Source organism: Dipodomys merriami, unplaced genomic scaffold (genome assembly GCF_024711535.1).
Source record: "Dipodomys merriami isolate MVZ:Mamm:240054 unplaced genomic scaffold, mDipMer1.0.p SCAF_5, whole genome shotgun sequence".
Lineage (NCBI taxonomy): Eukaryota > Metazoa > Chordata > Mammalia > Rodentia > Heteromyidae > Dipodomys > Dipodomys merriami.
This window is the reverse complement of record NW_027206068.1, coordinates 6433446-6459861: the sequence shown is the minus strand read 5'-3', so window position 1 is coordinate 6459861 and position 26416 is coordinate 6433446. Positions and strand designations below refer to the sequence as shown.

The 26416-nt window shown below is 39.0% G+C and overlaps 1 protein-coding gene across 1 annotated transcript in view; it reads left to right on the top strand.

The window, feature by feature from the left end:
- Window positions 1-26416, top strand: part of Abca13 (ATP binding cassette subfamily A member 13) — a 395335-nt gene that overhangs the window by 150974 nt on the left and 217945 nt on the right. The window contains exons 33-38 of the mRNA XM_069996010.1: window positions 279-608; window positions 2354-2423; window positions 3461-3592; window positions 19475-19612; window positions 20548-20728; window positions 24085-24303. Coding sequence (XP_069852111.1) covers window positions 279-608; window positions 2354-2423; window positions 3461-3592; window positions 19475-19612; window positions 20548-20728; window positions 24085-24303 — 1070 coding nt within the window. The remainder of the gene's footprint in view (window positions 1-278; window positions 609-2353; window positions 2424-3460; window positions 3593-19474; window positions 19613-20547; window positions 20729-24084; window positions 24304-26416) is intronic.

The window sequence follows — 26416 nt, the reverse complement described above, 5'->3', positions numbered from 1 at the left end:
AATGCTGGCGGCTCATGCCTGTAATCCTAGCTACTCAACAAGCTAAGATCTGAGGATCCCCATTGGAGAAGCCATTCTAGGCAGGAAAATCCGTAAGACTCCTATCTCCAATGAATGACCCAAATAGTTGGAAGTAGAGCTGTGGCTCAAGTAGTAGAGCTGTAGCCTAAAGTGAAAAACTAAGGGATGGTACTGAGTCCTTGAGTTCAAGACCCATTACAGGCACAAAAAATAGAGAGTCTAATTCTGTGATGACTAAGTTTTCCCTCTTTTGACAGTACATGCGGATGATGGGAGTACATCCAACCATCCATTTCCTGGCTTGGTTTCTGGAGAACATGGTTGTGCTGACCCTGAGCAGCATTGCTCTGGCCATCATTCTGAAAATAAGTGGTATCTTCATGCACAGTGATGCCTTTATTATTATCCTCTTCTTCCTGGATTTTGGAGTGTCAGTTGTCATGATGAGTTACTTCTTGAGTGCGTTTTTCAGCCAAGCTAATACCGCAGCCCTATGTACCAGCCTGGTGTATATGATCAGTTTTCTACCCTACATTGTCTTGTTGGTCCTACATAACCAATTAAGTTTTGCCGTTCAGACACTACTGGTAAGTTGTTTCTGTACAAATGTAAAATAAAACAATATTGGCATTTACCCACCAAAACAAACAAATAAGCAAACAACAGCCCTCAACTTAGCAACACATGATGTTCTGATCTACATAAGATTTCTACTAACTAGTCTCTTTATTCTACCTTCTTATCTAAAACTTGCAATGACAACTCATTGGCGTTTTATTACTTTTCATGGATGCAGTGGCAACCCATTAAACATTGCCATGTTTCATGTAAGCAAGGCTCTATGAAGACTCTTGGGAATCAACAACATCTTCTAAGAAGCAAACAACTTTGCTTTTTCTTTGTTTTGTTCATGGAAGAAAATAGATTTCTAAAGCTATTTCAGAAGTAAAACATAAGCATCACAAGTCATATCACATTAGATAGATCTCTCCACTAGCAATGTCAGAATTGCTTATCCATTTCAAATGTACCTTCTGAAAAAGTGAGAATGTTGCCATGTCTGCAATATGAAAAGAGATAGAAGACATAAATTTATTCTTTTATTTCTGTGATTTGTGATGCACAGTGCCTGATGTGTGGAAGGAGCAAGCAAATCATGACTAAACCAGTCTCTGTCACATCGGTGTGGTCAAATCTGTGCATATTTGCACTATGTTCATCACATAACCCTGTTAAGTTCCAGAATTATGACTGGATTCTTCTTCAGGGGATGTCAGGGAGACTTGGAATCTCAGAGCAAGTCCTTTGGCTTAGCACTAAATTCTTGACAGCCCAGTGTATTTCCCACTCAATGGGAATGGCTTCATCTTTTATGTTCATTTAGAGCCATAGGGTAAATTGTCTATGACAGTCAGATAATTTTTCTCCAACTTCAAGAAACGATTCAATTTTCTTTATTTGCTGATTTCTACCAGATGTATATATGCACATATTCATGCACATATAATGAAATGGTTCCATTCAATTAGTATTTGGCTGGTGTATATGTGTTTTTCCATTTCATTAGCTTATACCCCACCTTCAGTAACTCATAACCAATAATTTTGTATTAGTATTGACTAGAGGCTCTTACAATAATGAACACAAAGGAATTATGTAGTGTTTCTCCCCCATAAACTTCTTACACCTAGAGCAAACTTTCTAATACTCTCATTTTTGTTATTACTTCAACCTCTGTATTTAGGAGTTCTATGCATATGGCATTCAGTTAGCTTTTTGCATATTCAAATATTTCTATCAATTAAAAAAAAACCTCTGGTATGTTGTATTTTTAAATATCAGATTCTTTTTCAGTGAACTTTCTTTTCTGACACGGACCTCTCCACTGAAGATAAAATAACCTTTTCTGCCAATACACTCTCTTTCTTGTGTAGAATTGTGTAGATGTTCCATCAGTCTACGTGCAATGTGCTTCAGGGCATTTACTTAATAATAAAAAATAGTAAATTGCTCCATTTCATTTTCCACTAGTTCCTGTTACACATTTCTATATACAGTGCATTGGATTTATGACACTTCAAGCATTGCATTAAAGATAAATAATTCCTTTTAACATTAAAAACTAGCTTGTTAGCATGTTTTTCAGAGTAGGCTGACATTTTGCTAAGCTTTTCAGATTCCCATATTTAAATTATTGCCTGGAGCAATGGCTTGGCATCCTTAGAATCTGAAAGTGTCAACCTCTCTTTGAATTTGGTACTGTGGGGTTTCTGTGGTTTCAATCAAACACTAACGGGCTGCTTTTTTCCTTTCTTTAACAATCTGTGTGCAGTGCCTCCTCTCAACAACTGCTTTTGGGCAAGGAGTATTTTTCATTACATTTCTAGAAGGACAAGAGACGGGTAAGAGGATGACGTTTTTGGAAGTGATCTCTGCGATTCAGATTTTTAGAAATATATAGTTATACTACAAATGATAGAGCAGAAAGACTTGGTTAGATGCCTACCAAGTAGACATTTGATTTTAGTAGACATTAGTTTTACTGTTGAGCCACACTGTCACTTCCAGCTTTTTTTGAGTAATATTGGAAATAAGAGTCTCATGGACTTTCCTGCCTGGACTGGCTTCAAACTGTGATGCTCAGATCTTAGCTGCCTGAGGAACTAGGATTAGAAGTGTGTAGTTGCTAGTACTGGAGCTTGAAGTCAGGGCCTGGACACTGTCCTTAGCTTTGTTGCTCTACTACTGGAGCCACAGCTGCACTTCTGTGTTTTTAATGGCTAATTGGAGATAAAAGTCTCACAGAGTTTCCTGTATGGCCTGGCTTTGAGTCCTGATTCTTAGATCTCAGCCTCCTGAGTATCTTAGAAGCATTTTAATTTTGAAAAGTATGCTTGTTTTCATGAAATAAGAAGTTGTTTTTAATTTGAGTAAATAAAAGTAGAGATAAATAAAGTGACTTTTAAAAGTTTTCAGATATTCAAGTGATACTAATGGTCACTCCACATGATTCCATTGAAATAAAGGTACTAGGCTGGGAAGGTGGCTCAGTGGTAGAATGCTTGCCTTGCATGCATGAGGCCCTGGGTTCGATTCCTCAGCACTACATAAGCAAAAAGAAAAAAGCCGGAAGTGGCACTGTGGCTCAAGTGATAGAGTGCTAGCATTGAGCTGAAGAGCTGAGGGACAACACCCAGGCCCAGAGTTCTGGCCCCATGACTGGACCCCCCCCCCAAAAAAAAAAGCTGTGCTGAAATAAAGGTACTATTATCCAAGCTAATGGCTAATGTTGTTTTTAAAGAGTCATGGCCATTGGTGCTGATCTTTCCATTGGTTTTGTTATTCCTCTTGAGGCTCTAGAACCAGTGAATTCATTTCATCAATGTCTATGGCAAAAGAGGATTCATAGTTCTAACTTTGACCTTTTCCTTCTTCTCAGGGATCCATTGGAATAATATGTACCAGGCTCCAGAAGCAGGGGGCATGACCTTTGGCTGGGTTTGCTGGATGATTATGATTGATTCAATCCTTTATTTTTTATGTGGGTGGTACCTCAGCAACTTGATTCCTGGTAAGAATTCTGTACTTTGTAACAAAGTAAAATGAATAGTTATTTAAACCTATGTATATAAGTATTAAAATAATTAGTCTTTAGAGAAGATATCTTTAAGAGAAATCCTAGGATGTATTCTAAAAGGAAGAGGGGTGTGTGAGTGTGTGTGTGTGTGTGTGTGTGTGTGTGTGTGTGTGTGTGTGTGTGTGTGTGTGTGTGTGTGTGTGTGTGTGTGTGTGTGTGTGTGTACTGGTCTTGAGCTTGAACTCATGAAGTGGGCACTGTCACTGAGCATTTTTTCTCAAGCTTAGTGCTCTACCACTGGCTTTTTTTGGATAGTTTATTGGAGATAAGAGTCTCACAGACTTTATTGCTCAGGCTGGCTTTGAACTGCGATCCTCAGATCTCAGCCTACTGTGTAGCTAGGACTACAGGCATGAGCCATTGGGTGCCTGGCTGGAGATATGATTTTTGAGTTGATTGTGTATTCCAAATGAAAGATCAAGGGTCAGGTGAAGGGCTACAGAATAAGCTGAAAGCCCTCCATGCTTAGCATACCCAGTGGGTGGGTTTCTGTTCATCACACAGCTCTAAGCTCCAGGTTTCCCAGATGGAGTGTTTGAGGGAGGTGGTTATAAGGGGAGTGGGGACAGGGGAGTCTGAGGCCCATGGTGCTGCAGACTTCTAGACAGCAAAGGAGTGTACTCATGGATCAGTGTGCCATGGAAAGGAAGGAACCAAGCTCTGAGTGAGCAGAGTCATGAGTGAGCATTGGGGGTGCTGGGCACTGGGCATGGCATTGGGGGTGAAGAGCTGGGACAAATCCAGTCATCCATGTCACAGGTAAGGATTTCTTCTGATTTGCTTCTTCCTCAATGTTGTTGGCCTGCCTTGGAGACTGCAGATGAGTGTGCCCCTCCCAGAAAGCTTTTCAAGGCTATTGAATTTTCCCTGTTTGGTTAGGAGAGATAGAAACAAAGCATTGATCTTTTGGATTCAGGCAAAAAAGGAGCATATTTCATATTTAAGAATTATTTTAATCATACTGGAGGTTGAACTTAAGGGCCTTACATTTGTTAGGCAGGCTTTACCACTTGAGCCTGAACTTCAGCCCATTTGCCTTAGTTATTCTTAGGACAGGGTCTTTCATTTATACCTGAGCTAGCCTGGACTGCTATCCTCTTATTTACATTTCCAGCATAACTGGGATCGTAGGAATGTACCATTATGCTCAGTTATTAGGTAAGATCTTGAAAACTTTGTGCCCTAGTTAACCTTTGAACCAAGTGCCTCCTGATCTTGACCTCCCAAGAAGTTGGGAATTATACACAGAGCCACTGTGCTCAGCAAAACTGCAATCTTTATTTGGTGGTATTGATGTTTGAACATTGTGGTTACTTAGGTAGATGCTCTAACACTTCAGTAACACCAGAGACCTTACTTTTTCTTTAGTTTTAGAAGTAGCTTGTCAATGGCATTATATTTTCTTGCTAAATTTACTTCTGAGTCTGGCTGTCTACTTTCAAAAGGCACTGATATATAATCTTTCAAATGAAATACTATAAAATGAAATACCCTGAAGAATCCATTATATACAAATGAAGATGGAGGGAAGGAAGAAATAAAGCACATTCTACCTGTGAAAATGCGTTCTAGATTGGAGAGCTCATGGAAGCTATAAAGATGTGTATGCATGGTGGCAGCATATGTAATCAAAAAGATTAATTTAGCAATGGGGGAGGGACATATGGCCACAAGAGGTAGAGAGAGGTGATCATATTGAATTGTGATTTATTTTGGGAAAGGTTGGATTTCAGTGTCTTGGAACTTTCAATAACATTTACAAGATGAACTTTGGAAAATGGGATACTAAAAAAACGAATGGAGAAAGCTAAGGTTTCTAGGACCCTGAATAGGAAGCTAAATATGGAAAGGGAATTTACGAAATGGGTGGGTAAATGCCTATTTAAAATGTGAGAAAGTCATCGTAAACATACAAAAGAAAGAGCCAAATCAGGCATAGTGGTACGTGCCTATAGTCCCAGCATTAGGAAGGCTGAAAAAAGGGGATTAAACTACAAAATTAAGGGACATAGGGACAAGGAGAGGGAGGAAAGGAAGGAGAGAGGGCAGGAGAGAGAGTGAAAGAGAGAGCACTTGAAAAATGTGGAGGAAGAAGTCACCAAGAATGAGGGAAAAGAAGAGGTTGAATCACAGGGGTCATGCTGATCTGGAGAGGAGGAGGGATCAGCAGGAACTAGAGTCAGAAGGGAATAATAATTTACTAAGAAGAAAACCTGGATTTTCAGAATAAGTAATGGTCACATAGTGATATTTGTGAGAAGAAACCCAGTTCTGGATACAAGGACAAAGAAAAAGAATCCCACCAGCACAAAAACTAGCAAAACCCGTCTACACTGAGTACTGATGGGAATGATATAAAATGTCATCAGCAATGGGCCAATCACCTACAAGCCCTTAGAATGTGAGCATGAGGGTCCTAGATGCGATGTTTAATATAGTAAAACTAAGGAACCCAGTATTTAGCTGGGGATTCTCTGGCCCCAAGTCCCACTGACATTTTATTCCTTTATACCAAAGTGTATTACAAATGGCAAATCTTTTGCTCAGACTAGACATAGAAAAAGAGAAAAATAAAATGACTGGAGGAAGCCACCCTGTGTTCTGTGTTATGTTTGTAGTATAATTGAGCTGAATTTGAATGAAAGGATTGTGGCTATACCTGGCAGGAAAATGAGCTTCTGAATCTCCTGGATCTGAAATTCTCTCTCTGTCTCTGTCTCTGTCTCTGTCTCTCTGTCTCTGTCTCTCTTTCTCTCTCTCATCTCCTCTCCCCTCCCTTATCTCCCTGTACTGGAGTTTGAACACCGGGCCTGGGTGCTCAAAGCTAGTGCTCTGCCACTTGAGGCATGCCTCCATTTCCAGTTTTCTGATGGTTATGAGAGATAGGGTCTTAATGGATTTTTCCATGTGTGCTGGCTTCAAACCCAGATCCTTGAAGCTCAGTCTCCTGAGCTATGAGTACAGGATTACAGGCACCTTAAGCCACTGATGTCCAGCTCTGGGTTTGATTTTTAATACCACATTGACAGTTATTTAAGGTGGATGGCATTCCTCAGTGCTGTGTAGCAATGAGGATTTTCTAGTCTCCCAGGAGACTTGATGCTGTTGGAGCAAAGGTGGAGAGGGCTGGCTGGCACCATGAGCAGGTGAAAGAAGAGCAGCAATGTAGACTGGTGGTTATTCATCAGAATCACCTACTCCTGCATGGTCTAGGCTGACCATGATTCATCATTCCTGATGGCTGGGAAAGCCTGCTCTTCATGCTCCTTGTGTTAATGCAATCAAAAGGACCAGAGAGACACATGGAGTTAAGGATGAGGACGAGAGTACTATCCTCCTTTTCTTCTGAGCTCAGGACACTCCTGCAGCTCTCAGCACTTTCTGGGTATGTTTCTGATAGAAATGAAGCTAAAATATTGAGATGAAAGATCTAGCCGCAGGGAAAAGAAAACCACACCATCAATGAAATAGAGGTATAAAAATGAAGAGACAAAGCCATTATGATATCTAAGCTGAGCGAATCAAGTGAAACAAATGGTGTGGTCAGAGATAGACAACACTGGGTAGCATTGTTGCATGTTGGAGCAGACACAGACATGGTGGCCAAGAGGTTTCAGTCTCAATATGATCAAGTAATGTGGCTCAGGGTATAAATGAACAGCAAAGGAGAATATATATTAATTAAAAATAAAATGCTGATGAATGTAGTTAAGAGTTGAATCAATTAAAAGATGTATTACTAAGCAGGGTTATCCATTTTTGTAAGTATGTTGATTTTATCCAAATGAGTGTATATATTTCTACAGCATTACATTGTGCAACATCTCATATGTAACATTTTGTTAATGTAATATTATAGAAGTTACATAAATCACTTAAATAAGAGTGTTCAAACTAGGAATGCGTTATTAGTTAAAGAAATTCTTCTAAAGGATGGCTAGGAATATAAATTAGTGACACTGACAAAAAACTTCTTGAAAGTTTGGAATGGGATTGTGGGTGGCTAATGATTTCTATACGTCCCTGCTGTAAATTGAAAAAGGCATAAAACAATGAAGTGCTCATCTCATGTCATATAGACAAAGCAATTCTGGCTGCGGATGCAGGTCAGTGGTACAGCATTCACTTAGTATGTATGAGCATGCCCAGCATCTCAGGGAGAAAAAACAATATAGAAACAATGAAGCATCAAAATCAATCCAACTGTATATACAAGTTGCTATGATAAAGTTGACCTTTTTAATCAAAAGGAATGATGAATTATACTTCAATTTATCAGGCAGAAAACACTGAAACTCGTTCAGTGGAAATCAATAGTATTAAAAATAACGAAGAGGATCCTGGTTGGTTACTGGTGGCTCACACCTGTAATCCTAGCTACTCAGGAAACTGAAATCTAAGCATGGCAGTTCAAAGCCAGCCAGCGCAGCAAAGTCTGTGGAAGTAGATCTGTGGCTTAAGTGATAGAGTACTAGCCTTGATTCAGAGAGAGAGAAAGGCGGGGGGAGGTTCTTATTTTAAAAACTTTATAAAAAGTCTTGCCATATAAAAGCATAGAGCTATAAATACACAGGAAACAACATTTTTATCCTCTAGTTAGCCAATATATAATAAAATGATAATAATTAGCATAGGAACATATATAAAGAAAGGAAAATCTTGAAGATAATACTAATTGACTGCTCTCATAAAAATGACCAATTTGTAGCATGCAAAAATTGTTAAAATATTTTTTCTCAGTATGTAAGTTCAAAAGTTATGAGCATAGATATTTATTGCAGATTATTATAAAAGCAAAAAATCTGGCAAATCTACATTTCTAAGATTAGCAGACTGGGTAACTTTGGTTAGATGCATAGTACGGATTTCTGTGAAATACTAGGTCAAGTAGTGGATTCTATTTTATAAGAACAAATATGTGAAAAACACAGATCATATTATGCTCAGAGCTTGAATATGTCTGCATATAAAAGACATACAATGTAGCAATATTTAGTATGAATTTAAAAAAATTCAGATTTGGGCTTTGTTATCAAATGTTGGAGTTTATGTAGAATTGTGTGAGTCATGCTTCCTGCTTTCAATTTCTCTGCATGGAACATGTATTTCTTTTGTAATTCACATAAACTACAAAAATTGACTATTTTTTTTCAGAATGTCAAATGACTTAAAAAAAATTGAGCCACACAGTGAGAAAAGAAATAAATAAAAGGAAAAAAAAAAGCAACGGCTTCCCAGCGGGGAGAAGGGCACACTTCGGGAGCAAAGTAGTATAGTGTTGGCTGAAAGAATTTAATTTTCCAGTTTCAGTGGTGAAAGACTCTTTATTGCTACTCTTGCTTAAGAAATGATGTGAGAAATTTAGGTTGTCCTGTTTCTGAAAAAACGAATGGAAAAGAGCTATAAGTAAAATAGGCATGTGTCATGAGCTGACAAGAGGGAATTTTCCTCTCACCATTTCTGTTTCCTTTTCTCCCTAGCTAATCTTATCTATATCTATATCTTACCTATATCTATATCTATCACCTATCAATATCTCTTTATCATCTATGTCTATTGTTTATCATCAATCCATCTATCCATCCATCCACCCATCCATCCATCCATGCATCCATCCATCTATGGTCTATCTCTCTTTCTATCTCGTATCTGTCCATATACTTTTATGTCTCTTTGTGTCTCTGTTTCTCTGCCTTTCTTGATTCTTTAATAGTAAGATCCACCATCTTAGCAATTTTCTTCAGTGTACAGTGCAATATTATTAACTATAGGCACAAGTTGTACAGTGGATCTCCAAGCCTTTTTCATCTTGTCTAGTTGAAACTTTATACCTTTATTTAATACCTGTCCCCTCATTTCTATTCCTTTTAGTCCTGGCCACTTTTATTCCACTCTTTTATACATTTGACTTAAATTTTTCATGTAAGTGTTATCCTTGTAGTATTTGTGTGTCAAATATTACTTAATATAGTATAATTTAAGTTCATTCTGATGATCACAAAAAACAAGATACCCTTTCTTAGGACTGTCTTTAAGTAAATTATAGACAGGAGTTGTCCTTAAACAAAGCAGTTTATGAATGCAGTGTGTCTTGATCAATGTCACCCCTTTCAAAATATTTACCCATCCCTTCTTATCCACCCCTCCCCTCACTTTTCTAAATTTTGGAGGAGATGCATTGAATTCTTGGCTAAATTCTTTCCCCCCTCTTTTCTTCCTTAAGAAAAGCCATCCAAATCAGCATGAGATGATACCTTACTGTGGATGTAATTTTATTTTCCTTTGTGGTTAGTTATATTGAGCATCTTTTCATGACTCTGTTAGGCATTTACAAATCTTTTTTTCAAGAATTGTCTATTTGGTTTGTTACTCTTTGAACATTGAAATATGTGTTTTCTATTGAGTTGCAGGAGGTTTTTTTTATTTTGCAAAATATCCATTAACCAGGTATATGCTTGGCAATTTTTTTTTTTGCATTTGGTAAGGTGCATCACCCTGCCCCGCCCCACCCTGACCGACTCACCCCACCTTGCCCTACCCTGACTTGACTCTCTTTTGTGCCTGTACTGGGTATTGAACTCAGGCCCTCTCAGCTTTTTTGTCTTTTGTCTGTTACTCTGCCACTTAAGACAGATCTTCAGTCCAGATTTTTGCTAGTTACTTGAAGATATGCATCTAATGAATTTTCTTTCCTGGGTTGGGTTCTAATTGTGATCCTCAGATCTCAGCCTTTTGAGTAGCTAGCATTATAGGCATGAACCAACGGTGCTCAACTAGTAAATTGCCATTTCTTGTTATCAATTATTTCTATTACTTGGTAGAGTTTTGGTTTGATATAATACCAAGTAGGCATTATGTTTATTTGTTTTTTATTAATAATAAGTTTTTATTGTGAAAATACCATACAGAGGGGTTACAATTACATGAACAAAGTAATGAGTACATTTCTTTTTTTTGGGGGGGGGTCCGGTTGTGGGGCCTGAACTCTGGGCCTGGGCGCTGTCTCTCAGCTCTTCAGCTCAAGGCTAGCACTCTACCACCTGAGCCACAGCGCCACTTCCAGCTTTTTTTCTTTTTGCTTATGTGGTGCTGGGGAATCGAACCCAGGGCCTCATGCATGCAGGGCAAGCGCTCTACCACTGAGCCACCTTCCCAGCCCCATGAGTACATTTCTTATCAACCATTGTTGCCTCCTCCTTTGTTTCCCCTTACTATCCCTGCCCTCCCATCTTCCACAAACACAATACTGTTCCTACAGGTGAGATGGCTTATATGGGAAGGACAGGGCAATGGAATTAATTAGAAACAAGGCCTCCACTCCCATTGTAGAGTCTGAAGTTGACTTCTCTGATACCTGCAGCATCTTCTACTTACAACCAGGCAAAAAAGAGGTGTTTCAGGTTCATGAAATGCCCTGACATTTTCCCTTTTCTTCTTCTGGCTTTTCCTTATGTCCATTCTTATATCTATGCTACTTCTTGGTATTGTGCCAAATTTCCATTTTCCAGTGATGAGTTAGCATCCTGAGCCTATAGATTAGTATGGCTCCTCTTAAGTTACACCCTTGGCTTTCCATAGGATGTGGTTTTCATTAATTTTCTGATTCTTTGTGCTTTGGTGACCCTGGACACCAGCGATTACTCACCCAGACACATAGCTGAAAAGATTTACAAAGACAATGTTCTAGGGAAGAATAGATGACTAATGGAGTGGTAGAAAGACGACATGGATATAGGATTTCTAGAAGATTCTGTAAAAGCTTATTTGATTCTGGAGTTTTGCTTTCTTTGCCTAAGCTCGCCTAGAACTTCAGTCCTTCCAATTTTAGCCTCTGTCATAGCTAGAATGACAGGTCCTCTCTACTGCATCCAGCCTGTTGGTTGCGAGGAGGTTTTTGTGAACCTTACTGACCAGATTGGCCTAGGATTATACACCTCTTAATTTCAACTTCCCAAAAGGCTAGAATTATGGATGGAATAATCTCTTGAAAGAAGAAAAGAAAAATGATCTCACAAGAAGAAACTACTTGTGAAAGGTCAGAAGGCACTCAGAAGACTGAACCCAGAAGAACTGAAAAGAAGACCTAAAAGATATTTGTGCATCTATATTCATAGAAGCATTATTCTTATTCACAAGAGCCAAAGGGTGGAAGCAGTCCAAGTATCTATCAATTGGTAAATGAATGGACACACAAAATATAGCATAATCAGATAATGGAATAAAATTGAGCTTTAGAAAGAAGGAACTTTTGGCAACTGACACCAAATGGATGAACCTCAAGGGACTTGTCCTAAATGAAATAATCCAGGGACAAAGGACACACATGAGTTCACTTATCTGAGGTCCCTCAAGAATGAAATCTGTAGAGACAGAAGAATGCAGGGGTGGGGGTGTTGGGGAATTGTGAGGAACAGTTTAGTGGAGGAAGAGCTAATGTTTGAGAAGGTGAAACAATTGTGGAGATGATGTTGATGATGATGGCACAGCAAAGTGGACCTGCTCATAGTGTCCTAACAGTGAAAAGGATTAGGGCAGTATGTTTGGCTATTTGTATGTTTTCTACAATCAAGACTAAAGATTGAGCCAAGCTATGGTGGCTTGCACCTGTAATCCTATTTATTCGGGAGTCTGGAGATTGTAGTTCAAAGCCAGCCAGAGCAGGAAAGTCTTTGAGAATCTTATCCCTCATTAATCAGCAAAGAGCTAGAAATGGAGATGTGTTTCAAGTGGTAGAGTGCTTTTAACAAAAAAGCTAAGGAACAGTGCCCAGGTTCTGTGTTTGAGCCCCACTACAGGCAGAGCAACCAACCAAAACCAAAATAGAAAGAGAACAGAAAGGCTGTCTTGAGGTTGGTTTCTAATGTGGGAAATCTCAAATAAATAAACAGTAAATAGATAAGTACCATTGAGAGTATCACTAAATTGAGAATCAGTATTTGACAATGTCCTGTGGGTAGGATGGTCTCCCTAGATTGAAGAGTGAACACACACACACACACACACACACACACACACACACACACACACACACACACACACACACACACACACACACACACACACACGTCCATGCTTTCTCTCCACTTTCTCTTTTCTTTCCTACACAGAAAAGATCATCCTAGCATTTCTTTAATCTGCTAATGATGGAAAATCAGCAAGCACTCAGCCTGCTGGGTTTAGTGCCAATAGCAGTTCCCCTGCTCTATTCAAGAGTTCATGAGCAAACATCTAAGAGTTTGTGTTTTAGAAACTTTTCTTTATGTGTTTCCAATTAAATTTATTTCCACTTGATCTGCATAATTTCATTGACATCTTCCTTTATCACTGTCAGGTTTTTGTGATGAGGGCAAAGCTAATTAATTTCTTAACTTCCTAATCCAGCAGGCAGCTCCCCTGGAGAAGTAAAGCTCAGTACAAACACAGGGTCCTTGCTCAAATTAGTGTACCCAATTACACTTGGTGATGTAAGTGGGGTCTTTTAGAGTGCTTTTAGAGTATGCACAGAAAGTAAATTTAAATTTATAAGCAAAAAAGAAAAAACTGCAGATAGGGGCTGGAACCCTAACCTGCATGGGTTTGGTAGCTCTTAACTTCTGTTAGATTAATAAATTAAGAGAATTTAAAAAGTTTGGACAGATTATGCCTAAGATGGCTTAACTAGCAAATCAACTTTTTCTTTCTTTTCAAATATTTTTTTTGTGCCAGTTCTGGAGCTTAGACTCAGGACTTGGGTGTTATCCTTTAGCTATTTTTTTTGCTCAAGTCTAATACTCTACCTCTTGAGCCACACTTTTACTTCCAGCTTTTTGGTGGCTAATTGGAGATGAGAATCTTATGGTCTTTCTTGCCTAGACTGGCTTTGAAGTATGATCCTCAGATCTAAACCTCCTGAGTAGCTAGGATTACAGGTATTAACCACTGGTACCCGGTATAAAACTAACTTTAAATCTCCAATTTATCATGAAGTTTTCTTTCTGGCTCTGGAAGGAAGGTCTGTCCTATTTTGCCCTTCCTTTCTGTCCTGGAAGGTGGTAAACTACTTGAGGCTTCATCGTTCCTGCTCTGGACCATTCTGGGCCCCAATAACTCCTTCCTGTGCCTCAGGATTCCTTCCACCTCCATCAGATCTGCAAGCTACACTCCATATTGATACAAAGTTACAGTTTTAAAATCCATTCAGGTGGATCCTACCCTCTCCTTCCTGAAATAGCCTTTCCTGCTCCAAACTGCTACACATCCTTAGTGGTCCAAAGCTACTTCTTTGGCATCCCCTCATGCCTTTCTCTCTGTTTCAGTGTTCCTGGTGACTAGAGAACTTGTGACAAACCAGATACTCCCACATAAGGTGGCAAGTTCAAATAAGAGCACCTCCTTAAATTCATTTTTCAGATATACTGATACTCATTTGTGGGATATACTTACAGTATGGTATTGTGTGTTGTTTTTCTGAAATTCAAACTCCATTGGGCATCCTGTGTTGGCATTCACTAAATCTAGCAACACTTCTCTATCACAGTCTGCTTTAGTTTTTTTCAACTTTTCCTCAGTTTAAAGGGATTATTTTGGTTGAAATTCTGCAACTATAATGCTCTGTCATATTAGGTTCTTTTCAGTGGTACTTTTGGTCTTCATCACTAGAATGAAAATCAAATGATGGTAAGGGCTCTGCCTGATTCATTTGTGCGGCCCTTGTATCACCAGAGGGCTGTGTGTGATGACAGACAGATCTCTAGAACAGGAGGATGTAAAATGGGGAAGACTAAAACAAAGCATAGGATATTCTGGACCCATGTGTCATTCGGCTGTATGTCATGTTCCTGATTGTTCACCTGTCCTGTTTTTTTGGGTCTGACCTAGTGGAACTGTTACCAATGGGAGATTAAGAGGTTCTTCCTTTCTTACCTACATGAGAAGTGTTCCCAATCTTCCCCTCAGCAAAGCATCTCTCATCAATCTCTCATCATGGACTTGGCCTGAGTACCTCAGTGAGTGAATGAGGGTGTAGTCATTAGGAACAAACATTATCTTAGCTCTGTGATAGGTGTCTACTGACTCCCGAAATTGCTGTGTGTGTGTGTATGTGTGTGTGTGCACACACACACATGTGCATGCCTGTGTGTGGTTGGTGATTATCTCTGAGTCATAGCTGAATATTTGAAAGCCTTTGTATAAAATTTCTCTCTGAGAAAGTTCACTACTGAACTCTTGCTATGAAGCCATCGTAACTCTCATCCCCAAATCACAGGGACTCATCAAAGAAAGAGAACTATAGACCCATTTCTTTCATGAACATCGATGTGAAACTTCTCAACAAAATTTTGGCTAATCGAATTCAACAATTCATCCAAAAATCATACACCACAATCAAACAGGATTCATTTCAGGGATGCAGAACTGGTTCAATATACACAAATCAATTAATATAATTCATCACATCAACAAGAGCAAGGATAAGAACCACATGGTTATCTCAATAGATGCAGAAAAAGCATTTGACAAGATCCAACACCCCTTTATGCTGAAGGCTCTGGAAAACCTAGGAATCCAGGGAACATTCCTCAATACAATAAAGGCTGTGTATCAGAAGCCTACAGCCAGCATTATACTTAATGGTGAAAAACTAAAGCAATTTCCTCTTAACTCAGGAACAAGACAAGGATGTCCACTCTCTCCACTTCTCTTCAATTTAGTATTAGAATGGGTAGCTACAGCAATAAGACAAGATGCAAACATATAGGGATCCAAATAGGGAAAGATGAAGTAAAACTCTCCATTTTTGGAGATGACATAGTCTTGTATTTAAAGAGTCCCATGGACTCCACTCCCAAATTACTTTAACTTATTAGAAACTTTGACAAAGTAGCAGGGTATAAAATTAACCCTCAAAAATCAATGAGAAGAATGCAGCTGAAATCAGGAAAGCATCTCCTTTTGTAATAGCCCTACAAAAAATAAAATACCTAGGAATTAACTTAACCAAAGAAGTGAAGGACCTCTATGATGAAAATGTTAAAAACTTGTAAAAGGAAATCAAAGCAGAACTTAGGAAGTGGCAAAAACCTCCCATGCTCCTGGATTGGAAGAATCAACATCGTGAAAATGGCAATACTTCCCAAGGCTATCTACAAATTCAATGTGATACCTATCAGTATTACAACCTCATTCTTCAAGGAAATAGAAGAAGCAATCCAAAAATTCATATGGAAAAATAAAAGATTCTGAATAGCAAAAACAATCCTTAACAGAAAGAACAGTAGTGCTGGAGGAATATCAATAAAATTTAACACTCTACTAAAAAGCCATAGTAATCAAAACAGCTTGGTACTGGAACAAGAAGAGACCACAGGACCAAGACCAGTGGAATAGAACTGAAGATCCAAAAATGAACCCAAAGACCTATAGCTACCTAACCTTCGACAAGGAAGGTAAAAAAATAGAATGGAAGAAAGACAACCTCTTCAGTAAATGGTGCTGGCAAAATTGGTTAACTACTTGTAGAAAACTAAAGCTAGATCCTTATATATCACCCTGCAAGTCCAAATGGATCAAAGATCGTGGAGTCAAAGAAGACACCCTGAAAACATTACAGGACGGAATAGGAGAAACCCTAGGTCTTCTTAGCACAGGCCGAAATTTTCTTAACAGAGACCCAGAAACACAACAAATCAAAGAAAGGTTGGACAAATGGGATTGCATGAAATTGCAGAACTTCTAAATGACAAAGGACATAATTAGCAAGATCAATAGAAAGCCCATGGATTGGGAGAAGATCTTCACTAGCCATACAACAGACAAGGGTCACATATCTAAAATATACTTGGAACTCAACCCCCAACAACAAATCCTAGAAGGAACAACTGTCTAAGTGGGCTAAAGACTTAAATAGAAACTTCTCTGAAGAGGAAATAAGAATGGCCAATAGACACATGAAGAAATGCTCAATCTCTCTAGCCATAAAAGAAATGTAAATCAAAACAACATTGAAATTCCACATCACCCCAGTTAGAATGGCTATAATCAAAAACTCTAATAACAACAGATGCTGGAGGAGATGTGGACAGAAGGGAACCCTACTGCATTGTTGGTGGGAGTGTAAACTTGTTCAACCACTTTGGAAAGTAGTATGGAGGTTCCTCAAAAGACCCCACATAGAGCTCCCTATGACCCAGCAATCACACTTTTGGGCATTTACCCGAATGATCACAAATAAGACCATACTAAAGCTACCAGCACAACTATGCTTATTGCAGCATTATTTACCATAGCTAAGATATGGAACCAACCCAGATGCCCCTCAGTAGGTGAATGGATCAAGAAAATGTGGTATATATACACAATGGAATTCCAATCCTCCATCAGAATGAAAATAATAATTCTTGCACTTTTCTTCTACTTTAAAAGTTTAACAAATTTGTGTCTTGTATGTTTACACTCAGATGCATTTTTACTTTGTTATCATTTTGCCATGTGGATTCCCAGTATTTTAGTCACTAATTCAACCTCTATAAACCTTCCAACACATTCTCTCACTGACTTTCTCACACAACGGTGATGCTCACTCATGCTCAACCTAGGTGATTGTGCATGCTCACCTGCAACCTCCCTGGCAGCAAAATTCTGCTTCATAAGCAAGGAATAGCAACCATTATAGCCAGAATTTACAGAAATATTTGCCTGAAGTATTTATTATCTTCTCTCATCTCCACAGATGCATTGTTCATGCATGGGTGTGAATGAGATAGATCACATAATTAGATGTTCAAGAGAATGAGGTGCTAAAGATGACGTGTGTTTCTCTGCTTGTTTGAGGCAAGAACAGCTCATTTGCAAGTAATCCAGTCTGTTTGATGCTGAACGTGGATGTTCCCCTAAGGAGCTGAGAGGAGAGGGCAGCCAGTATACTGTTTCTAGAGCTGCTGCTTGTGTGTCACTGTACAAACCTTGTCTGTCCCTTCCTTTCCATTGGGAAGGCAGAGGTGATGACAGCATTGGGTGCATGTGTGGTCACAGACAGACTCTGAAAGTAAATAAAAATTGAGCCCATGGACAATGCCTGGACCAGAAAAGTCACTAGAAGACTGGTGTAATGTGACCTAATTGTCCCAGGGTTACTCATGTTTCCACAAAAGAATAAGGGATAAGTAGATAGGATCTTCCAGGGTACTCTGCCTGAAGTAATGTGCCTGGCCTGCCATAGGAAGTACAAGGCTTGGTGGCTTTTCCTAACAGAAATGAACAGTCTTATAGTCCTGAAGACTGCAAGTCTAAAGTAAGACTGTAGCAGAGACAGCTTTTATCTTACTGCATTGTCCTGCCCATCTGCTTTCTTTGTGTGTTTCTGTCCTAGTCTCCATATTTTCTTTTTGTGTATGTGCTGATACTGGGGCTTAAACTCAGGGCTTTGTTTTCTTGCCTGGCATTTTTTAAAAACATTTTTTTGGCTCAAGTCTGGTCACAGCTCTACTTCCAGCCTTTTGCTCGTTAATTGGAAGTATGTTTTCCTGCCCAGGCTGGCCTCAAACCATGATTCTCAGGTCTCAGTCTCTCGAGTGGCTAGGATTATAGGTGTGAATTCCTGGCATCCAGCTCTAGTCTCCTTTTTTTTTTTTTTTTTTTTAAAAAAAAGAACATCAGCCATATTAGATCAAGGCTCACCAATGACATCATTTTGTATTAACTACCACTTTAAAAACTGTCTTACCAAAACCAGTCACATTCTGAACTCTACTGTAAGTTTAGAATTCAATAAATCAATCTGTAACTAGTGGTCAAAACCAGACCCAAAAACAGTCCATAGATGAAGGACTATGTCCTTCATTAGATTAGATGTTCTTTGATGAGAATGTATAAGCATTTACATGGCTCTCTTCTGCTTAATGCTCAAAGTACTGAATTAGTCTTCATGTAGGCCTTTAAAAATTCCATTTACTTAAAGAATTCAAGCTTGTAGGTAAGTTGTATTCATCAGACTTAGGCTAGGCTAGATATATTAAAGAAAAATGGCAAGTGCAATAATTAAATCTGCTTTCATTTTGACATATAATAAAGGGGAAAATGATTGCTAAGTGGACTGAAATGAATTTAGAGAAGACATTGGAGGAATATTAATATGTTTCATATGGAAATGTTAGCAATATGAATTATTCTTCTTTGTAGAAGTTTTAATTGATTTGCTCTTTCATGTATTTCACATTCTTTCTCTTATCTAGAACTCCATGCAAACATCAAAGATAGGCAAAGAGAGTGGGGATAGGAAGCAGGCACAAGGTTTACTCTGGGAAATAAGCAGCAATTATTCACTCAGGCTTATGCAGCATTTGTGAAGATGTTTTTGGGGGACATCAATGTGAGGGGTCCTAGCAGATGGTCTTGGCTCAAGCCATTCAGGAAGAATGAGGGCTCCCAAGGTAATACTGGTTTGTGAACAGCTGCACATTGAAAGTATTAACACTAAATTACTTTTCTGCTGGGCTCTGGTGGCTCACGCCTGCAATCCTAGCTACTCAGGAGTCTGAGATCTGAGGACTGTGGTTCAAAGCCAGCCTGGGCAGGAAAGTCCCTGAGACTCTTATCTCCAGTGAACTACCAGAAAACCAGAAGTAAGTGGTGGTGTGGCTCAAAGTGGTAGATTGCTAGCTCTGTGCAAAAGAGCTCAGGGACCATGCCTAGGCAAGCCCCATGACCAACAATAATAAAATAAAAATAGAACTACCTTTCACACGAAATCATTAAGGTAGTCTATTACCGAATTTTAGTTACATAGGAAAGTCATTATAATTAATTTTAATTCTGTTTTATTTGTATCTCATTCATTAGGAACTTTTGGTTTACAGAAACCCTGGTATTTCCCCTTTACGGCATCCTATTGGAAGAATATATGTGGTTTGGTGGAGAAACGGCAGCATTCTCTAAGTTCTAGTTTGTTCTTCTCCAATGAAAACTTTGGCAGCAAAGGTTTGTAGAAAGTAGTATGATTGGATGTATATTTTTTTCTGGGCAGTTTTGATTCTTGATTTTCATTTCTTGGAAGCCTTTATAACTCTGTACCAATTCTTAGAGATGCATTTTCCAGGTATCTTGGGCCAAGAAATGAAATAGGGTTAAGCTGTGAGACATTGCTTCTTGGTAATGTTTAGTAGGAACTGCAGAATGGTCACAGTGCTTATTTTAACGATAAACCCTCTAAGTATTGTTTACATTTGTGTATGTATTATAGTTTAGTAAATTGAAATGCCAATCCAAAAATAAGTAGGTGCAAAGAAAATAAAACAAAGCTAGTTAGCTACCAGGTGAACTCTAAACTTCTTAGGGCATTGCCACACATACCAGTTTAGGTGCTGCTTTTGTGAGAGACACTTCTGCTTACAAATGTTGACCAGTCTCAGGATGTGAAAAGACATTCAGGAGATGTGTGTCTCCCACCGCCCCTTGTCCCCCGCCCCCCACCCCCCCAGACCGTGGGCCAGGCATAGGGGCAATTGAACATTTGGTGAGTGAGCAAGCTCTTGTCATGGTGATTTTAGAGCAGGAGTTAGAAATTGCAAGTAAACTATGAATGTTTTAGCAAAGTTAGAACACACCAACTCTAACCTCAGGAGAGTATGGGTTATGTATGTTTGTGGTATAATGAACCTGATGGTTATTTTCTATCTGCATCTACACAAATCCACATTTGTGTCTTTATCTTTATTACTTTATACACTTTTTCTCCTGCCATGAGGATTTAGAGCTTTGTCATCAAGGGTCTCACTTGAGTTTTGCTAATATATAATTTGCTTCTTGCTTTTGGTAAGGAGAGATTTGTGTTTGGCATGTTTCACAGAGAATTTTAAGGAGGAAATGGGTTGATTTCAATGTCTTTTCACAGAGAATTTACATGTTCTGTACAGGGGCAACACACCAAAACAAGGCAGGAGAAGTTGAAGGAGTCCTCCCTGGAGTTAGCCTGGTTTCTGTGAACAAGGAATATGAAGGCCACAGGTTGGCTGTTCAAGACCTCACCCTTACCTTCCACAGAGGCCAGATCACTGCCCTGCTGGGAACCAATGGTGCTGGGAAAACCACCATCATGTGAGTCCCAATTCCCTCCCCTTCCCTTGGTGCTTAGCAGTGTCAGTTGAAATGTCAGGGATGTGGAGGTCTCATTTCTGCTGTCATTTCTCCCTCTGCTCTTTGTTCCCATCACACCCCTCCCTTCATTTGCCTGCCCCTTCTTCATTTCTCCCATTTTCTTTCTTTCTCCTCCCCACTCCCTCTGGTCCCCTCCCCTCCCCTTCTCTCCTTTCTTTCTTCCCCTTCTCTCTGACTTTCCTCCCATCTCTACTTAGATCTGCCCATCTACTCCTCTCCCATCCTTCCTTCCCTCTCTGCCCCCACCTCCTCTTTCCTCTCCTCTCCACTCTCCTCCTCTTTTGTCCTTCCTCCTGGCCCTGTGTCCCCCCAACTCTGTCTCTCTCCTCCTCCCTCCTCTCCTCTCCTTTCCCCTCTCTTCTCTCTTCTTTTCAGTCCCCTTCCCCTCCCTTCAGCCCTCCATTCCTCTCCTCCCCTCCCTCCTCCTCACCCTTTCCTCTTCTCTTCCCTGTCCCTCCCCCTTTCCCTCCCCTCCCTCCCACTCTCTTTTCTTTTTCTCTCTTCTCTTTCTTGCATTCTTGCTTTTCTCTCTTTCCACCTCCTCCTCCAATCCATACCCTGGTGTTTGTTTCTTTTCGTCTCAGAACAGAGTTTATTGACACAGGAGGAAGACAGAATTCTCTCCCTCGAGTTGCCCTTTCCTCAACTATCCAGATAGATTTTAGGTCTAAGTAGATTTTGAGTGCAGGCATGGGTTGATACTTTGCTTTACTATTCAAATAATTCACATGATGTTTAGTCTTTGAGAGTTCTTTTTGACCCTGTTAGTTTTTGTCTTATGAAATTTAATTTTACGTTTATATCTATAGGAACATGAAAGATGATGAATATTAAAAAATTAAACTACATTTTTCATGTTTTTGTTTGTCTGATTATTGTCTTGGTATTTGGTTTAGGACCCAGCAGGTCCAGATTTGATTAAATAATCCAATCATAGGACTCTAGAGAAACAATGAGTTGAAAATTTCATGGCCTTCAGCTGGTTGTGGAAGCTGCACTCTGTTTATGGGCAATCCTCCGTAATTATAGAGTATCTCTTTAGAGCAAGTCATTTTTAATTCTTGCTTGTGTCATCAGGAAATATTTAAGATTAATGTATAATTAGTGTAAGCAATAAAAAGATCATTGTCTCAAATCTTACTAAGAAAGGTAGAAAAATAGAAAATGACAGCAATTTCATATTGGAAAGAAATAGGAGGAAAACATAAAAGGAACGCTTTTCTTCTAAAATAGAACAAAAAACCTCCTGAAGCATTCTATTAGTGTTTGCAAGTTCTAAATGTGCATGTAATAACTCAATCAGCATTCTACATCCTTCTTTTACTAATACACATTTCTTACCTGGGAAAAATAGAGTTACTTATCTAGCAGAATAGTAAGTACCGAATTTGAGTTTCTTGATTTTTCAAGTTTTACTGAATATGTTTTGCTTTCAGTGTATGTTGGAAGTTCCTTTCGAATCATCTTAAGTGCTATGTCTTACTGCAGTGCTTAGAGTCTGAAAGGTCAATTAATGAGTTGGATCTTTACTATTTCAAACAATAATCACTGAGACTCATACATAGCATGTACCATCAGCCATCTGTGTCCACAGGCTCTACATTCAGACTTATTCATTATAAGATCAAAAATATTTGAAAAAGCATGGCATCTGCATTGAACATGTTCAACATTTGCTTAACAGTATTCCTTAAACAATACAATATAACCACTACTTACATAGCATTTACATTATATTAGGTATGATAAGTCATCTATTGATGATTTAAAGTATATGGATTATTTGTATAGACTATAGGTAAATACCATGTTTTATAAGATAATTGAACATCTGAGGAGTTTGGTTTCTTGCAACCAGCCCCCAAGGATATCAAGAAACAAATGTTTAGACTTTTTTGTACTTACTCACAAATGTAGTTTTTTTTAAAAAATAGTACAGCAAATAGCTGCTACTCAAGCTTACGGAGGTATAATTCTTGGGTGGTGAACTATACCTTGTCTGTGTGCAGTTTGAGGTTGGCACATTTGACTAATGCTAGACCAAGCATCACAGTGAAGATTAGGAACATTTGCCTTTTCAATATTTCCTACATTCTTCTGGCCTCCAAGTAGTTACTGATCTATAATTTGTCACTGTGAATTAGCTTGTATATTCTAGAAACTTATGGTAATGGAATCATGCTTGGCTTCTACTATTCACCACATTCATCTGTAGTTTAAGTCTAGCAGCAGAGTGGTCTCTTTTGAAAGCTAAGTGGTATTCCATTATATATAGAGAGCCTTTGTATTATACACAGAGAGATATTTTCATTGCCTGATGTTAATTGAGGCTGTTGCCAGTTTTCAGTGATTGTGAATAAAGCTACTATAAGCATTCATATATCCACCTTTGTATTGGCATACTATGAACTGTACACACCTTTGTTTTGGCATTCCTTTTAATCTTTCTTGTATAAATACTTAGGAGTGTATTATCTAGGCCCTATGGTAGGTGTATGTTTGCCTGTTTTGAAATAAGTTTAAAATCGACACAATAAATTCATTAAGCAATAGAACTAGACAATTCTCAGGTTTGTTTTTGTGAAGTCACATGAGTGAGTTTCTGGTGATTGGCCCCTTGACATGGTTTTGGCAGGAACAGATAGCCTGGGGATGCAGAGAAAAGATAGGCTACAGGTTGAGAGTCTAGATTGGCATTAGTGATTTTTTTCTTTTGTGGTTGTTTTTGATTTTATGTAGGCTCTCAGGGCCAGGATGCTATCCCATATTAGCTTTTGCACTCCAGGCTGGTGCTCTACCACTAAAACCATAACTCATCTGTCATATTTATTTTTATGGGTTAATTGGAGAGAAGAGTCTCACAGACTTTCCTGCCTGGGCCGATTTTGAACTGTAATCCTTAGATCTTAGTCTCCTGAGCTGCTAGGATTACAGGTGTGAGCTTGGACTCCTGAAGACATTTCTGTTATCTTACATTGGTAGGAGAACTTCTGCACATATGTCAATCGTTTAGGTTGTTTACTCCACTATAAACATACACTTAGATTGTTTCCTGAAACTGTGACACAACTTTAGGGATCTATGACCACAGAGTTTTCCCTGGGATTTAGACACTATTCTGAACCCACATTTCCAAGACTCACCAGCTAATATTTATATAAACTCCTCACAGTTTATAATTGACCTTGTAAAAAGCAGAACAGTAAAAGAGATGTCATTTCTGTAGGATGTATGTGCCACTCTGGATCACTAACAGTCACAGAAGGTAATTTATGCTAATCTGTTTTCTCTGGCAGATCTATGTTGACAGGCCTCTACCCTCCCACTTCCGGAACTATCTTGGTCAATGGCAAGAACCTGCAGACAGACCTGTCCCGAATAAGAATGGAGCTGGGGGTATGTCCTCAGCGGGACGTTCTTCTGGACAACCTCACTGTCAGAGAACACCTGCTGCTCTTTGCTTCGATAAAGGCACCTTGGTGGACCACCAAGGAACTACAGCAGCAAGTCAATAAGTTAGTAACCTGTGATTGCCTTGTTCCTTCTGTCTTTGCCCGATGGTATACGTGAAGACCACAAGGATATCTACTGTGTAACCGGGCACTGTTGGCTTAAACCTGAAATCCTACTTACTCAGGAGGCTGAGATCTGAGGATTACAGTTCTAAACCAGCCCAGGCACAGAAGTTTGTGTGACTCTTATCTTCATTTAACTACCAAAAAAAAAAAAAAAAAGCAGGAAGTGGAGCTGTAGCTCAAGTGGTAGAGTGCTAGCCTTGAGAGAAAAAAATCTTAGAGACAATACCCAGGCCTTGAGTTCAAGTCTCAAGATGGGCACACACACACACACACACACACACACACACACACACACACACACACACACATGTTATCGACTGCTATATTTATGAGAAGAAAACAAAAGCAAATGGTTCTTAACCTTGAAATTATGAATTAGCAAGCCTCTTTGGGAAAGTCAGAGAAGGCATGTCCTAGAAAGATACTAAATTTAATTTCATTTTTCTTGGAGGTAGGAAAGAGCTAAGTCAATGTAGAAAGTATGGGAGGGCTGTGGGTAGAAATTTTGTGTGTCAGGGGAAAAGAGATGCTATGGTTGTCATGAAATAGAGAGAATTATATTAAGTGAAGTAAGTCAGGCTCAGAGAGACCAAGGACAAATGCTTTCTCTCACACATGGAAGTCAGATCTAATTTATAAATATACAAGCAAATACCTACTGGGATTGTATGCAAGTGTACACAAATATATTAACCAAAGTATGGTAATGCAGGGGAGAAGTCAAATGATGTATTTCACTTACAACCCAACAAAATGAATATCATGAAGCTGGTACTTGAGATGTGTGTTGGTGATATGGGAGGGGGGAGCAAAAAAGGGGGTAAGAAACACAATGAACCAAAGAAAGATTGGACAAATGGGATTGCATGAAATTGCAGAGCTTCTGCATGGCAAACGACATAGCTAACAAGAACAATAGAAAGCCCACGGATTGGGAGAAGATCTTCACTAGCCATACAACAAACAAGGGTTTGATATCTAAAGTATATCTGAAACTCAAAAAATTAAATCCTCCAACAACAGATCCTCAAAGAAACAACTGCCCAATAAATAAGTGGGTTATAGACTTAAATAGAAACTTCTCTGAAGAGGAAATAAGAATGGCCAATAGACACATGAAGAAATGCTCAATCTCTCTAGCCATAAAAGAAATGCAAATCAAAACAACATTGAGATACCACTTCACCCCAGTTAGAATGGCTATAATCGAGAAATCTAATAACAACAGATACTGGAGGGGATGTGGCCAAAAGGGAACCTTACTGCATTGTTGGTGGGAGTGTAAACTTGTTCAACCACTTTGGAAAGCAGGATGGAGGTTCCTCAAAAGACCCCACATAGAGCTCCCTATGACCCAGCAATCCTACTTTTGGGCATTTACCAAAATGATCACAAACAAGACCATACTAAAGCTACCAGCACAACTATGTTTATTGCAGCATTATTTACCATAGCTAAGAAATGGAACCAACCCAGATGCCCCTCAGTAGATGAATGGATCAAGAAAATGTGACACACACACACACACACACACACACACACACACAAACACACACACACACACACACACACACACACACAATGGAATTTTATGCCTCCATCAGAAAGAATGACATTGCCCCATTTGTTAGGAAATGGAAAGACTTGGAAAAAATTATATTAAGTGAAGTAAGCCAGGCCCAAAGAAACATAGGTCCCATGGTTTCCCTTACTTGCAATAACTAGTATATGTCTGAGACAAGTAGAAAAGGTCAGATAAGATGATGTTAAGCGAAATGAACCCCAAGATAGGGACACAAGTGGTTTTTTTCTTTCTTGCTATTGTTTCTAACATATTTATAAGGTACCATGTGATTTTTTTGATGCTTTGTATGTCCCTCCCCCATGGTTTAACCCCTGTTTTCACTATATTTGATGCTGGTATAATTTGGAGAGGGGAAGGGACAAAACAAATTGTTTAAATAGGGATACAGGTGGAGCCATTGAAAAAATGAGATGCTATGTTGAAAAATGAACTTTACCATTTAGGCAGGGTGAGGGGAGTGTAGTT